Source organism: Salmo salar, chromosome 18 (assembly GCF_965601325.2).
Source record: "Salmo salar chromosome 18, fSalSal1, whole genome shotgun sequence".
Classification (NCBI taxonomy): Eukaryota; Metazoa; Chordata; class Actinopteri; order Salmoniformes; family Salmonidae; genus Salmo; species Salmo salar.
The window spans coordinates 74,707,029-74,723,026 of record NC_138308.1 but is presented as its reverse complement, the minus strand read 5'-3'; the positions used below and the strand labels follow the sequence as shown (position 1 = coordinate 74,723,026).

The 15,998-nt window shown below is 43.8% G+C and overlaps 1 protein-coding gene across 2 annotated transcripts in view; it reads right to left on the bottom strand.

The window, feature by feature from the left end:
* Nucleotides 1–15,998, bottom strand: part of LOC106577618 (uncharacterized) — a 71,387-nt gene that overhangs the window by 5,065 nt on the left and 50,324 nt on the right. Inside the window, exon 4 of one of the 2 annotated variants that reach the window (XM_082965120.1) lies at nucleotides 10,978–14,015. In XM_082965120.1, the coding sequence (XP_082821246.1) occupies nucleotides 10,978–14,015 (3,038 nt within the window). Of the gene's footprint in view, nucleotides 1–7,821; nucleotides 14,016–15,998 lie in introns of those variants that run through there. The other variant, XM_082965119.1, reaches the window with a different exon arrangement.

Genomic DNA, 15,998 nt, shown 5'->3' with positions numbered 1-15,998 from the left:
TTGCAGGAAAATCTGAGTCATTTTAGGGCGAAATTCAATGAATAACTTGTTTAGTGAGTCAAGATATCCTGTAAACTGTAAGAGGAATCCAAGATCCAGCTGTCTTTGCGATCCAGCTGTCATTATTTGGACTGGGACATGTATGAATGGGCTTAAATAGATTAGTAGACAATGTAAGCTCATATTTATTTCAAGAATTATGTTAAAGAGGATTTGTATGGCCTCCTGAGTGGGACAGTGGTCTAAGGCACTGCATTGCAGTGCTTGATGCGTAACTACAGACCCGGGTTTGATCCCAGCTGTGTCATAGCCGGCTGTGACCGGGAGATCCATAAGGCGGTGCACAATTGTCCCAGTGTCGGGGAGGGTTTGGCCGGCCGGGATTTCCTTGTCCCATCGCACTCTAGTGACTCCTTTTGGAGCTGGACGGTGTTTCCTCCGACACATTGGTGCGGCTGGCTTCCGGGTTAAGCGAGCAGTTTGTCAATAAGCAGTGCGGCTTGGCAGGGTCGTGTTTCAGAGGATGCATGTCTCTCGACCTTTGCCTCTCCTGAGTCCGTAGGGGAGTTTCAGCGATGAGACAAGACTGTAACTACCAATTTGATATCACGAAATTGGGGAGGAAAAAAAGGAAAAAAATAAATAAATAGGGGATTTGTACTTTTGTATTGATATTGCCTTTATTACATTTAGTATATTTGTTTGTTGGGATATACTGTACAGTAGGGTTGTTGCACCTCAAAAAGCACAAGAAAAAGATTGACTGCCACCATCTCAGATTGATCTAATATTGTTTCTGTTGTTAGAAACAGATTTGATTAGCATTCCTGCAACATTCATTTGTTGAAATATATTTTTATCTTTGAGAAATTAGGTTAACTGATTAATATAATATTCAATAAATATAGTACCTAACATTCGATTTGGACCAAACTTTTTTCTAATAATGAGTTAGACATGAGGAATCCAAAGAAATGGTCAAAAGCCCCCCACGGACCTTCCACACCCCATGCCAATCCCACCCCAACAACGATTATATAATATCAGTTCTCTATGTTTGACAAGTAGAATGGAGCTGCGGCTCAGAGTGTTGTTTTTTCATCCTATGTAATGTATTCTCAAATAATTTTGTTATGATTTTTCCTCTGTTCAGAGAAATTAGTAATTGAAGTTGTTGGGTTTATGTCTCATACTGATATTACCAGGTACTGAGCGCTAGATTGTGTTGATCCTGAAATTAGGTGATTATTTTTATAGTTCACCCAAATTACATATTGGTGTTCTTGTAAGCAGTCAATGCACCAGGTATGATAGCAACCCATGCTTTGGTTTTGTTTACATGGCCACTGTTTCAAATGCTAACTTTTTAGCATTTGTGTCACAAATCCAATGCAACTCAATTGTACCTATATTTTCACACTTCATGTATCAACAAATGTAGTGTGTAACTCAATGATGTTACTTAAAGATGATTTGAAAATGAAGTGTGAAAATGGTAATATAGGTACTATTAACTTGAGTTGGATTTGTGCCACAAATGCTGCAAGGTTTTCTTTTGAAACAGTGGCCAGGTAAACAAAACCAAAGCATGGGTTGCTGTCATACTTTTTCCATCGACTGGTTAACAGGTAACCAATATGTGTTTTGTGATTTGAGTGAACTAACCCTTTAACAATTGGGGGAGGAAGGGGGTTCTTTAAAAATCACCTAATAGCAGGAACAGCACCATCTAGTGGTCAGAAGCTGGTAATATCAGGATGTAGGATAGGACATAAACCCAATAAATTCAATGACTAATTTCTCTGAACAGTGTAAAAGAAATCACCAAATTTACTGAGAATATATTGCTCAGAAGGAAGGAAGGCCCCAAAAATTGTCAAAGACTCCAGTCGCCCAAGTCATAGACAGTTCTCTCTGCTACTGCACGGCAAGCGGTACTGTAGCACCAAGTCTAGGTCCACAAGGCTCCTTAACAGCTTCTAACCCCAAGCCATAAGACTGCTGAACAATTAATCAAATGGCCATCTGGACTATTTACATAGTTTATTTTTACATAGTTTATTTAGCTAATATTTTCTTAACTCTATTTCTTGAACTGCATTGTTGGTTAAGGGCTTGTAAGTAAGCATTTCACGGTTTTTATTTATTTATTCTATTTAACCTTTATTTAACTAGGCAAGTCAGTTAAGAACAAATTCTTATTCACAATGACGGCCTACCAAAAGGCAAAAGGCATCCTGTGGGGACGGGGGCCTGGGATTAAAATAAACTAATAAAAACAATATAAATATAGGACAAAACACACATCACAGCAGGAGAGACAAAACAACACTAGATAAAGAGAGACCTAAGACAAAAACAAAGCAAGGCAGCAACACATGACAACACAGCATGGTAGCAACACAACATAACAACAACATGGTAGGAACACAACATGGTAGCAGCACAAAACATGGTGCAAACATTATTGGGCACAGTCAACAGCACAAAGGTCAAGAAGGTAGAGACAACAATACATCACACAAAGCTGCCACAACTGTCAGTAAGAGTGTCCATGATTAAGTCTTTGAATGAAGAGATTGAGATAAAACTGTCCAGTTTGAGTGTTATGTTGCAGCTCGTTCCAGTCGCTAGCTGCAGCGAACTGTAAATATGAGCGACCTAGGGATGTGTGCGCTTTGGGGACCTTTAACAGATTGTGACTGGCAGAACGGTGTTGAATGTGGAGGATGAGGGCTGCAGTAGATATCTCAGATAGGGGGGAGTGAGGCCTAAGAGGGTTTTAAAAATAAGCAAAAATCAGTGGGTCTTGCGATGGGTATACAGAGATGACCAGTTTACAGAGGAGTATAGAGTGCAGTGATGTGTCCATACCCGAGAGAATACAATAGACATCAAGAAAGCCAGTCAGTTGATTATTGACAAGTTTTTCCAACACTTTTGATAAACAGGGCAAAATAGAAATAGGCCTATAACAGTTAGGATCAGCTTGATCTCCCCCTTTAAATAAAGGACAAACTGTGGCTGCCTTCCAAGCAATGGGAACCTCCCCAGAAAGGAGAGACAGGTTAAAAAGGTCAGAGATAGGCTTGGCGATGATAGGGGCAGCAACCTTAAATAAGAAAGGATCTAAACCATCTGACCCACATGGTTTTTTGGGGTCAAGTTTAAGGAGCTCCTTTAGTACCTCAGACTCAGTGACCGCCTGCAGGGAGAAACTTTGTAGCGGAACAGGGGAAAAGGAGGGAGAAGCATCAGGGATAGTCGCATTAGAAGGGGTGGGAGAGAGGAAATGGTGGGCGGGAAAGGAGACATGGCTGAGTCAAATAGAAATTCTGACTTAATGAAGTGGTGACTAAAGAGTTTAGCCATGTACTTCTTGTCAGTAACAACCACATCATCAACATTAAGGGACATGGGCAGATGTGAGGAGGAAGGTTTATTCCCCAGGTCTTTAACCATTTTCCAGAATTTCTTGGGGTTAGACCCACAGAGAGAGAACTGCTCCTTAAAGTAACTAACTTTGGCCTTCCAGATAGCCTGAGTGCACTTATTTCTAATTTGCCTGAACGATAGCCAGTCAGCTTGAGTAGGCTTGTGCCAAGCCTTTCGCCAAATGCAACTCTTGTGGTGGAGTAACTCTGCAAGATCACAGTAAGGTCTACACCTGTTGTATTCGGCGCATGTGACAAATACAATTTGATTTGATTTGATAGAAACAATACTCCAAGCCGCAGCACCATACTACCTTTCAAACATAGAGAACTGATACTATACTGATATTCTAAAATCCGCATAAAGAAAATATGAGCATTTTCCCACCAGTGGTGTTTCCACCAAACGGACTTGTTGTGGATAAAAATCAGTGCCTGATGACATAGTGCACACAATGTACGTTTTTGCTTAATTTTTCATGTACTGAAAAAAATTCTAAAATTCAGTGTGTTTCCAAAGCATTTTCAACTCCACTGATAGTTTTTCCAGAAAAACTGTTGCGTTAAATAGCAAATGTGCCTACTCTGGTCTTGGTGCGCTCTAGCCAACAACTCGCTGATACAATGTGGGTAGCCTAGTCTACAGGATGAGATTATTATGGATTCTTATTTGTCAAACAGCAGTCAATCATCGATCATCATGTCACCAGAATCATACCCTCTATATTTATTGGAAAGAAGCATCAAGATCACTGTGCACTTCACCACCCTGTGAAGTTCATCATGTTATTTCATCTGTAGCCTAGTAAAGTGCATGGTTTCCTGAGTGGTAGTGGGAGGACCACACACCATCTCATCTCATCTCAAGTTAACTTCGATATGATGGTTATTATACTGAACAAAAATGGGTCTCAGAATCTCGACACAGTGTTTTTGTGCCTTCAAATGCCTCCATCGATAAAATGCAATTGTGTTCATTGTCCGTAGCTTATGCCTGCCCATACTGCCAAATTCTCTAAAATGACATTGGTAAAGAAATGAACATTTAATTCTCTGGCAACAGCTCAGCATGCCAATTGCACACTCCCTCAAAGCTTGATACATCTGTAGCATTGTGTTGTGAGACAAAACTGCACATTAGGGGCAGCAGGTAGCCTAGTGGTTAGAGCATTGGGCCAGTAACCGAAACATTGCTGCATCGAATCCCCGAGCTGACAAGGTAAAAATCTGTCATTCTGCCCCTGAACAAGCGTAATGTAGTGCGCTGAGAGTCAGGAAGCAAGTTCAGGGAGGGAGTGTTTTAATAAATAAATAAACACAACATAATACAAAATAAGAAACACGAACAACGCACAGACATAACACAGGTACCGAAACAATAACGCCTGGGGAAGGAACCTGTGTAATGAGTGACAAATACAGGGAATGGAATCAGGGAGGTGATGGAATCCAGGTGAGTTGGATGATGCACAGGTGCGCGTAACGATGGTGACAGGTGTGCGCCATAACTAGCAGCCTGGTGACCGAGAGGACGCACACGTGACAACAAGGCAGTTAACCAACTGTTCACCAGCAGGCCGTCTTTGTAAATAACAATTTGTTCTTAACTGACTTGCCTAATTAAATAAACATTTAAAAAAATAAGAGTGGCCCTTTATTGTCACAGAAAAAGGTGCACCTGTGTAATGATCATAATGTTTAATCAGCATCTTGATATGCCACACCGGTCAGGTGGATGGATTATCTTGGCAAAGGAGAAATGCTCACTAACAGGGCTGTAAATAAATTGTGCACAAAATTTGAGATAAATACATTTTTTGTGCATATGGAACATTTCTGGGATTTTTTTTTCAGCTCATGAAACATGGGACCAACACTTTACATGTTGCGTTTATATTTTGGTTCAGTGTATATCAATATTTGCGCATAAAGGCATTTTCACTGCCATTTCTCGCATAATTAATTATAACGACACAAAAAGATCCCACCATGTCGAACTAACAAATTATCTCCATCACAACTGTTGATTTTTTTATACGGTATGACTTTACTCGCATAAAAACAGTGGATAGAAACGTGGTTATTGTTAGAATTTTTGTTGGGTCCAAATTGGATAGTTATTGAATATTACATGAATCCTATAAATTGAAATTGCTCATTTGGGTGCAATCAGTTAGCTTAATGTCTCAGAGATCAATTATATTTCAACAAAATATGGTTTCCGGAATGCCTATCTTATCTGTTTCCGACTACAGAAACGATTTCAGAACAATCCGAGATGGTGGGTGTCATGGCTTGCTGAAATGACATGGAATGACCCAGTAGGAGATTGAGAGATTTTGAAAATGATTGGAAAAATGGAAAAAGAAATATCCCACTGTTGTGGCGTGTTCTATTTTACTTTTCTATCTGTTTTCCATTGCTAACCTATAGCTTAAGTTTACTTATTCATAATGTATTGAAAATTTAAATGAACAGATTGATTAAAATGATTAAAATGAACAGGTTGTTAAATGTGGGTGGGATATGAATAAATCAAATCAAATTGTATTTGTCACATTTTCCAAATGTGTGTGTGTGTGTGTGGGGGGGGGCATGAACTAATCGCTGATTCCTAGCCACAGCCAGGGACGCTTGGGTGTCTGCCTGGGGTTGGAGGGGGTGATGGTAGGGGATGGAAGGTCAAACTTAGATGGGCACAATTGAGTCTGGCTCTACCACACCATTGAGGAGTCCAGTTAGCATTGCGTGTCACCGTTAGGAATTTGATGATGTCATGGCAGCTGGGGCCATTGGAGAGAGAGTTTCCTGGTCTGTCATGATAGTGCTACAAATGGATTTGATATTTTCTGTGTTTTCCAATTGGCTCCTACGTCGCTGGTTTATAAGCAAGCGCCGTCTGTTACTTCTTGTTGACTAACTCAAATGAAAAATACTGAGATGAATGAGGGCATTTGTTGGCAAAGACATAATGTGTGAACAACATACACATTTTGGGGTCTTGTCTCAATGAATCTACCAGGAAACACGTTGTGCATCAATAAATGCATTTCTGTTCATTCTACAACTCTCCCATTCCTTAGCTATAAGCCAGACAGTTTTAGTCTTGATTGCGACTTTCCCGTAACTCATACAGAGGTCTATACAGTAATTAAAATGGACAAGCAAGTAGAACACATTTTACATTTCAAGTATAGTCATTTAGTAGACAGTCTTATCCAGAGCGATTTACAGGAGCAATTGGGGTTAAGTGCCTTGCTCAAGGGCACAACGACAGATTGTTCACCTAGTCGTCACTGGGATTCGAACCAGCGGCTTTTCAACCAACACTCTTAACCACTAGACTACCTGCCATCCATCAAAATAAGTATTCCTTAGCATGCATAAAATACATAAATCTACATGAGAATAAGAAGCAGGTGTAGCCAACAGGCCAGGACAGGACTCTTCTAGTCAGGTCATTCAAGTAGGGATCAAATTTCCACCCGATATAGCCTGTTCCTGCAGCCTGCTCTGGGCACCGATTGATATTAAGACTCCCTCTAAACAGATGACATCCCCTTGACAACACCTCTAAAATGGATCCCAAAACGACGTGATGATGCAAGACTGACGGGTAAACATTTAGGTCAGAGCTTGCTCATCCTCCAATCTTATCCAATGAGGTCACTCCAAGCTCCAATTCGATGAGGTCGTCAAAGTTCGAAATACCCTTGATGCAGAATCAGTGACCATGCGTTCAGGGATGGGAATGTGCCTTTTGAGCACTTTCCTAGCATTCTAGAGAACTCTAGAGTTTGGGTGAGGAACATATCCAATTTCTAAGCAGGGGCAGCTGGCTGGTTACAAGGCTTTTATAGAAGGCGAGCAGTGAGCTATTATTGGAAAGTGGTTGGCTATCCATTGAATTTACAATAATAAAACACAGTGGTAACAGTGGTAGCTATATCCACTATGACAGGACAAAATCATGTTGGCTATGCCAATAAACATGTCAGTTGTTTAGAAGGTGACATGGATTACCTGCACAAGTTTCTTCTTCTCTGTTCTAGTTGACTCTATGTTCTCAAAGTCCCTTTGGCTGTGATTATTAAAATTATGATTTGTATTTTGCTATGACTGAAAATAGTACAAGATGTGTTGCAGTTTTGTAAATCTACAATCCACCCGTTGTCATATTTGAGTAAAGAAGTAACAAAACAATGAATGCATATTTTAATTGTGTGGGTGTGGTCATTTTTTGTACAGAAAATATAGTGAAGTGGTGACAAGGTGGGAACAATGTTGTGCCAAGCATAAAGAAGGTATAGAGGAAAAGTAAAGAGTAACAAACAGAATGGGATCTAAAAAATGCATGCAGAAGAGACCAACCAAGGAAACGCAAACAGAAGGATAAAATACATTTTAATTGCACCGATGTGAATCTTACAGAAAGTGCACTATGAAGAAGTAACACACAAAAGAAAATGAAAAAGAAACAACTTAAAGAACAAAAGGAAGCAACCCTATACGAAATTATACCTTAACATTACAGGGTGGTTCATTCTAACTCACCTTTTTTTCTGTAACTGTGCTTATTTAAATATCCCTTTAATTATGTTTGCTTTTAGCATTATGTAAAATCAAAGCAGGTGGACAGAAACATAGAAAAAGGATGCAAAGCTGAAATCAGAAAAGTGAGAAAAGACAATCATTTGTAGGCCAAAGCTAGAGAGGTAGTGAGTGACTGCCATTCGTGTAGGTGAAATTCAAGCCTACTAACCCTCCCAAACCAACAGCTCTCACTACACACAAACATATCATCTGTGACATTGGACAGTTTAATTGTAGGATCCTAACATGACGCAACAGCTGGTAAAAAGTTGAAAATAAAACCAAACCATTCAAGTAGGGTCTTTGGAAGACGCTGAAGGAAATTGTACACGATCTACATCCTACATTCGTCCAAGTACATTCCACCTCTAAGAGATGGGGGGCCTAAAAAACGTGCACACGCAGACACACACACACACACACACACACACACACACACACACACACACACACACACACTTTAAACCCCCTATGCTCCTTTGAGACCCCTCTTTCAAAGTCACTAAGATCTCTTCTAGCCGTGGTAGCCAAAATAATGGGCAACTGGGCATTTTTATACATGACCTTATGCATGATGAGATGAACGTTTCTTAAGTAACTTCGGAACCACACCTGTGTGGAAGCACATGCTTTCAATATTCTTTATATCCCTAATTTACTCGTGTTTCCTTTATTTTGGCAGTTACCTATATACTTCCATAAAATACAATACATTAACTTTTTGCAATGCAATTTATGATTTTTTTTGTTAAAATTAAGTCAGCAGGTTTCCTATTCATTATAGCATATGAGCATTATATCCACCAAATCTAAATAATTTCACTATACATACAAAACATACATATCCTCCTAAGATCCAGGAATTCATTTTCGTCCTCTCTAATGGACATTCGTTTTTGGTCCGTGTCTCTTAGGCCATACATGCCACTGTGGTAGATCCTGTTGTACCTTTGAGAGGACATTCTGGGCTTTTCAATGATAACATGTGTGGGGGTGTCACCTTGATAATTTTTTTTATTTATGGTTCTTCAAAATGCCTAGTAAGTGTGTGTAACTGTATAATTATCATTTTTGTAAGTTTGATATTCAAATGTTTTCAAATAGGTAAATATCTCAGGAATAGTTTGGTGAGTTTTAGAGCAATGTAATCATATGTGACATTAAATAAGAGCTAAACTATGTTCTTTACCTACTGCCCCCACTTACTGTAATTGTTCATATTGTTTCATATTTACTATTAACCCAGTCCTAATGGCCACTACAGTGAACATCCTTTGACATGTTTTTTTCTTCACCCCAAAAACGTAATAAAAAATGTATAAATGATCTAAAACTGGGTCTCAGGAGAATATGTCAAATAAAGCCAGACAGTTCTCAAACCTGTCTCTAAATATATTTCAACTGACCAGTCCTGGTCTCCCTTACCATGTTTTAAACCTCTTTTAGTCTTCTCTTTGTCATCAAGGTCAATTTTGACAAACAATTATTGCACATCTTAACAGCTAACAAATACACTGTTGATATTGCAGAAGAGATTCTCAAAATTAGCACTCGCTCACGCACCGCCTTAGTACTCATCACCAACATTTTCTTAAATCACCTTTCAATCTACTCTCATTTCCATCTTTATTTCTCAGCAATAAACACTCACCTGTTCACATTCTGTTAAAGCCTGCTCACAGACTCTGGTGAATCAACACTGATTCACATCATAAGTCCATTGAATGCACTTCATGGCTTTCCTGAAAATCTACATTTTATCATTTTTTTGGGTTCGGGTAAGTAATAAGCTATACCAATATCATATATTTCATTTTCAATGTGTTTTGCATTGCATTAATGCTAAGAAACAAACTTTGAAAAGCTTTGCTTTGCTGGTGGAAAACTACATCCGAACTTTATGATATTTGACATTCTAAAATGTGTCATATTGTGACATCATTTATAAAAATATGCTGGCTGTAAAATATTGAGAAAAGGCATCTTAAAAGCCTTCTATGAATATACTGCATTTGTATGAATGTCTATTTTAACTAGATCTTATGTTGTTTAAAGCAAATATCACTTAGTCATCCTATCAAAATCACTCTTTCTCCACAGCTGCTGGCTTCCATACCTGGGCTGAACTCTTTTTGGCCATGAACCTGGGCTTTGGAGCGGTGCTGCCCCCAGAGATGGACTCAGGCTTTGCCGCTATCGGAAAGCTGGGGACCACATAGGTACTGGGAGGTAGTGGCTGGTAGGGGGCTTGGGGTGCTGCTTGGTAAGGGGGGCTATGGGCTGGCTGATATGGACCTTGGGGGGTCGGTTGGAAGGAAGGGTTTGGAGCTTGGGGCTGGGGATGGTGCTGGGGTAGATAAGGGGCTGGAGGGGCTTGTTGGTAAAGGGGATTATATGGTTGTTGGTAAGGGCCAGCAGGAGCTTGCTGGTAGGGGTTGTTAGGTGTCTGGTAAGCATTAGGTGGGACTTGGTGGTAGGGACTATCGTGCATGTGTGGTTGAGGGGGCATCCCATAGGGCTGCTGAGGGTGCTGAGGCTGCTGTGGATAGGCAGCATTCATTGGTCCAGCCGGCTGGACAGGGGAAAGTTGCTCATATCTGACTGGTTGGTTTTGGTTTGGAGGGACTGGGGCAGGGGCTGGGGCAGGCTTTGGTGCAGCGGCCTTGGCAGCCTCGGCAGCCTCCACTGCTGGGCCATATGTAAAAAGGGAGGCATTGAGCTGATACGGCTGATGTTTCATGACATCTATAACAGCAAGGGGTTTGCAGGCAGGTTTGCCTTTCCCTTTCTTGGCTTTGGCTGCAGGGCTAGATGGAGGGGGTTGCTTAATAGCCCCTGGTGGGTAGGACGGGGACTGTATGGGGTTGTAATTTGATGTAGGGGGAGCTCTGCAATTGGGTGAATATTTCCACGAATGAGGTACGGAGGGAGAGGGCGATGTGGACCTTGCCTTGTTTTCCTGCGCAGTGGCTGCCTGGGCTTGCTGGGCTGCCTGTGCAGTGGCTGCCAGCACAGTGTCTGAATCCACGACATACTTCTCCATACGAGACTGCCTCTTGGCGAACAAATCGGCTCCTTTCCCTGTAACAGCCGGCATCGACAAAGCTGAGCCCATGCCTCGCACTGGTACCAAGACGCTGGCCATTGGATTGATGAGGGGTGACGATGACCTTTCTCCAAGCGTGTAAGAATTCATTCGCTGTGGGCGAGGCGGTGGAATAGAACGGGGAGCATTTTGTGGCGCATTCCCAGGTTTCGGAGAAGGTTGAGCCACTTTGTCCATCGGGGTCTGGGTATTTACTGGGGCTTGCTGTGGTTGTGGGGTCCAGGTACTTGTGTGTGTCTGAGGCGGTGCCTGAGCCGGGGCCCATGCATTCATAGGTGGCTGTGGGGGTGTCTGCTGTGGAGGTGGCTGTTGCCAGCTTTGCTGGGATGGGGATTGGGTTGGCGTTGTTTGGGCCCAATGTGACTGTGGCTGGACCTGATTCTGATCTGGGGTCCAGGCATTAATGGGTAGCTGTGCTTGAGCCTGAGCAGGTGCTTGGGCCCATGTATTCATATGGGGTTGGGGCTGAGCTGTAGGTTGGGGTTGGGCTGATTGGGCCCAAGGTGGCTGTGGTGGCTGGGCCTGGCTCTGTGGTGGTGTCCATGCATTCATTGGAGACTGAGGTGATGACACCCAAGGTGGCTGAGGCTGGGCCTGGGCCTGGGGCCAAGCCTGTTGTGGAGGCTGAGGTTGTTGACCCCATGGTGGCTGCGGCTGTTGCTGTACATGTTCTTGAGGCTGAACCCAAGGTGGCTGGGGCTGTTGCTGAACTTGTTCTTGAGGCTGAGCCCATGGTGGCTGGGGCTGTTGCTGAACTTGAGGTTGAACCCATGGTGGCTGGGCCTGTGCTTGTTCTTGAGGCTGAGCCCATGGTGGCTGGGGCTGTTGCTGAACTTGTTCTTGAGGCTGAGCCCAAGGTGGCTGGGGCTGTTGCTGGACTTGTTCTTGAGGTTGAACCCATGTTGGCTGGACCTGTGCTTGTTCTTGAGGTTGAGTCCATGGTGGCTGGGGCTGTTGCTGAACTTGTTCTTGAGGCTGAGCCCAAGGTGACAGGGGCTGTTGCTGTACTTGTTCTTGAGGCTGAACCCATGGTGGCTGGGCCTGTGCTTGCTCTTGAGGTTGAGCCCATTGGGGCTGCGCAGCCCAATAATTAATTGGTGGCTGAGGCTGAGCTTGAGGCTGAGGAGGAGGAGGCTGGGGAGTCACCCAAGGGAGCTGTGGTGGGGACTGACTTGGAGCTGGAGCCTGGGGCTTCATTTCAGCAGGTGTCCAAGTACTCACGGGTGGCTGCAGTTGTGGCTGCTGTTGTGCCTGTGTTTGTGCTGGAGCCTTAGAACTCACTTGAGGCTCGGGTTGGGAATGAGGCTGAGGTGGAGAAGGTCCATTTCTTCCCCAGGCTGGCGCTTGCTGGGGCTGCTGCTCTGCCTGGGACCCTGGAGGACTCCATGTGTGTTTTTCTGGAGAGGGGGTGTTGGCAGGAACTTCCTGGGGTGCAAGAGGAGGGGAGGGTTCTGGAGCCGGGACAGGGGTTGGATCCAGTTCTGGAGCAGGGGCGGACTCCGGCTCGGAGGCTGTAGCAGGTGCAGGGACACTATTTTCAGCATGCAGTGGCAACTCCTGGTTGGCCAGCTCAGGCTGAGGGGACCAAGGCGGAGAGTTGGGGTTAATGATAGGCTTGGGAGCGACTGGTGGAGGCGTCTTATGTTTGACCCTTGGTGACTGGAGAAAGTTGCAAGCCTCAGCCCCCAAGCTAAGGTAGTCCTCCTCCGTAGCGGACTCGAAATCCAACTTCTTGTCACTCCTGTTGAGGAGATTCATAAGCTCCGGGTTGGGTGGCACTTTGGGAGCCTGTTTGAAATTGAACATTGGCTTGCCCTTGAATCGGTTCCTTGTGTCCTGCAAAATCCCAGACTTAATAGCCGGGGTTGAAATGCGCTCGTCGCGCGAGGCAATCTGCTCCCCCTGACTCATCGCTTCTTGGTTGTTCCCACTCACTGGAGGAAGAAATGGAACGGGCACCTGGTTTTGTACCGAGAAGGATTGGGGGGTTCGATTGCTCATGGAACTCTGCATTTCATTGCTTTGGTGGTTGGCGACACCGTTCATGTTAGACGAGTACTGTTGAATTTGCTGCTGCTGGTGGTACTGCTGCTGTTGTTGATATTGTTGCTGCTGGTATTGCTGCTGCTGGTTGTATTGCTGCTGCTCGTACTGTTGTTGCTGCTGGTATTGCTGCTGCTGCTGGTATTGCTGCTGCTGCTGTTGCTGCTCGTAATACTGCTGCTCTTGGAACTGCTGATACTGTTGCTGCTGCTTCTGGTGCACGTTCACGTCCATGTAGGCCTGGCTCTCTGTGGTGGCCTGCATGTACGAGCGCTCCTCCATCTGCTGGTAGGCTGCATGCTTCTCCACCTCCTGCACTCCCTCCACAGGAATCCCCTGGCGCCTCATCTCCTCATGTTCGGCAGCGATCTCGTCCATGCGCTGGCGGCGCTGGGAAAACATTGTGGCCCCCTTGCCCATGGTGTTGGGCAGTTGCTCCATCTCTTCCCCGGAATTGAGCTTGCGCTCGATCTTGAGTAGTCCCGTGTCCCAGTCGCAGGTTATCACTCTGCCTCCACCATGGGCATTAGTAATGAAGTCCTCGTCAAGCTCTGACTCGCTGGTGGTGGCTACGAGGGTAAATTTGATCGCTCGGGGGTCTTTTTCCTCGTAGTCTTCCTCCTCCTCGCTGTCGTCGTCCTCGTACTCTGGTTCGCTCTCACCAGTGCCGTAGCTGACGAGTGTGTACTTCTTGGCCCTCTGTCGATGCCTCTTGAACATCAACACCCCCTTGTTGTTGGGGTTGGGAGCGTCAGCGTTCAGAAGAATAGCAATGCGCTTACATTTAGACTTGGCCTCCTTCACCTGCTTGTCTGACAGGCTCTCACTGCGCCTGAGCCCTGCAAAATAGAGAGAGGCAGAGAGATAGGGAGGGAGGGAAGGAAGGAAGGAAGGAAGGAAGGAAGGAAGGAAGGAAGGAAGGAAGGAAGGAAGGAAGGAAGGAAGGAAGGAAGGAAGGAAGGAAGGAAGGAAGGAAGGAAGGAAGGAAGGAAGGAAGGAAGGAAGGAAGGAAGGAAGGAAGGGAGGGAGGGAGGGAGGGAGGGAGGGAGGGAGGGAGGGAGGGAGGGAGGGAGGGAGGGAGGGAGGGAGGGAGGGAGGGAGGGAGGGAGGGAGGGAGGGAGGGAGGGAGGGATATTTCAAATGTTTGCTTCTTGTGGCCTATTTAATTGAACTGCATATAATGGTTATTAATAGCTTGGGTCTAATTGAGACGACCACAAATCATTCCATATGGATGAACATGCATCGGAAAGTGTTTGCCACACCAAGTTACACTGTTTTCAGATACCAGCAGGCCTGCAATGCAACCACATGTTCAAAAGTCTTATGATAATCTTGAATACATCTTAACACTGCATGTCCACCCTAATGACATTGTGAAAACATATCTTAATACATTAAAGCAACCACTCACTAATTACTTTCACTGATATTTCACTCATATAAACAATCACTCTTTAAATGGCAGACATGAAAAACAGCAGAAATTCGGCCAAACCTCAAACTTAAATCACACCATGCTATTAGATAGTATATTAAAAGCAGCGTTAAATATCATAGCAGACAATTGTATTCAACCCATTATATTGAAAACCGGAATCTTTTTTTCAAGCAAAAACACATTTGTAGAAATCCCTCAAATGACATAAATGCAAGCAATAACCTACACATTTCCATAAACATACATAAGAGCTAAATCTAATCCATTCATTCACTCATTCATTCACTATTTTCCTGGTCCTGATCTTATACTTGGTTATCTATAGCCCAACAAAAAGTCCTTTAAAGCCCTTTACCTCAGTGCCGATACTTATCACAGATTTGATCATTCAATCTACAAAATCTCTATTAAATCAACACAAAAAGCAATTACCTAATTCTCTGACCAACTGTCTAATATCCTCCTAGTTTGTTCCTCGATAATACACGATATTAACAAAGCTGTGAAAGCCTATTCAAATGGGTGGTCCCCATAGTTTGAGCCAATGGCAGAGCATAGAAGAGATAAAATGAATTAAAAATAGTCTGTGGGACGGGAGTGCATTCACCAGCACCCAAGCACCTTTCCCACTCCTTATCTGTAAGTCCACTCTCGGATCTGTCACCTAAACCCGAGGCGACGACAGTCATGTCCACACACTCTTTAACAGCACCAACCCTACACACACATACACAAACATAAAAAGCGGTGATTTAAAAAAGTACCCATCCTTACATTTTTATTTCCCTCAGTACGACTAACCTCAAGGTGGAGGAAGACTGGGAGTGGTGAGCGAAGCTCGCTTTACGGCGCGGGCTAAGACATACGGTTTTAAAGGATCGGGTAACGGGCTAGTGCAGCACATGCTGGTGTCCGTCAAAGAGCACTTCTGCAGGCATCATCAACGCGCTGGCGTTCAATTAAATGTCATATTTATCGCCCTGAAAGACACATCCTCATCAAGCCCCTATTCTAAGCTAGAGGAAAACATTTATATATTTTTTTTAAACACGATCATTCTCTATCTCTACCAATTATATTGCCACAGTCCTGCCCTCAGTGATCTTGGATACTACAAACTGGATACTATTCAGGCTTGAACTGGACCTCTCTGCTTCAATCCAAACAAAACCCCTCCCAAGTAAGAAAGAGCATCTACTATTTTCGGGGCCACATTTTTGTGTGCAACAGGGCACCGGGCTAAGGAATGCACACATGCCTCCCAGAGTTGAGTTGACAAATGCAGTTCACAGCAGTGCTACACTATGTCAGTCTGCTATTAGGTCTGAGTCGGTGCACCCTATAAGTAATTTGACCCTCATAAATAACAGTAATTTGACCC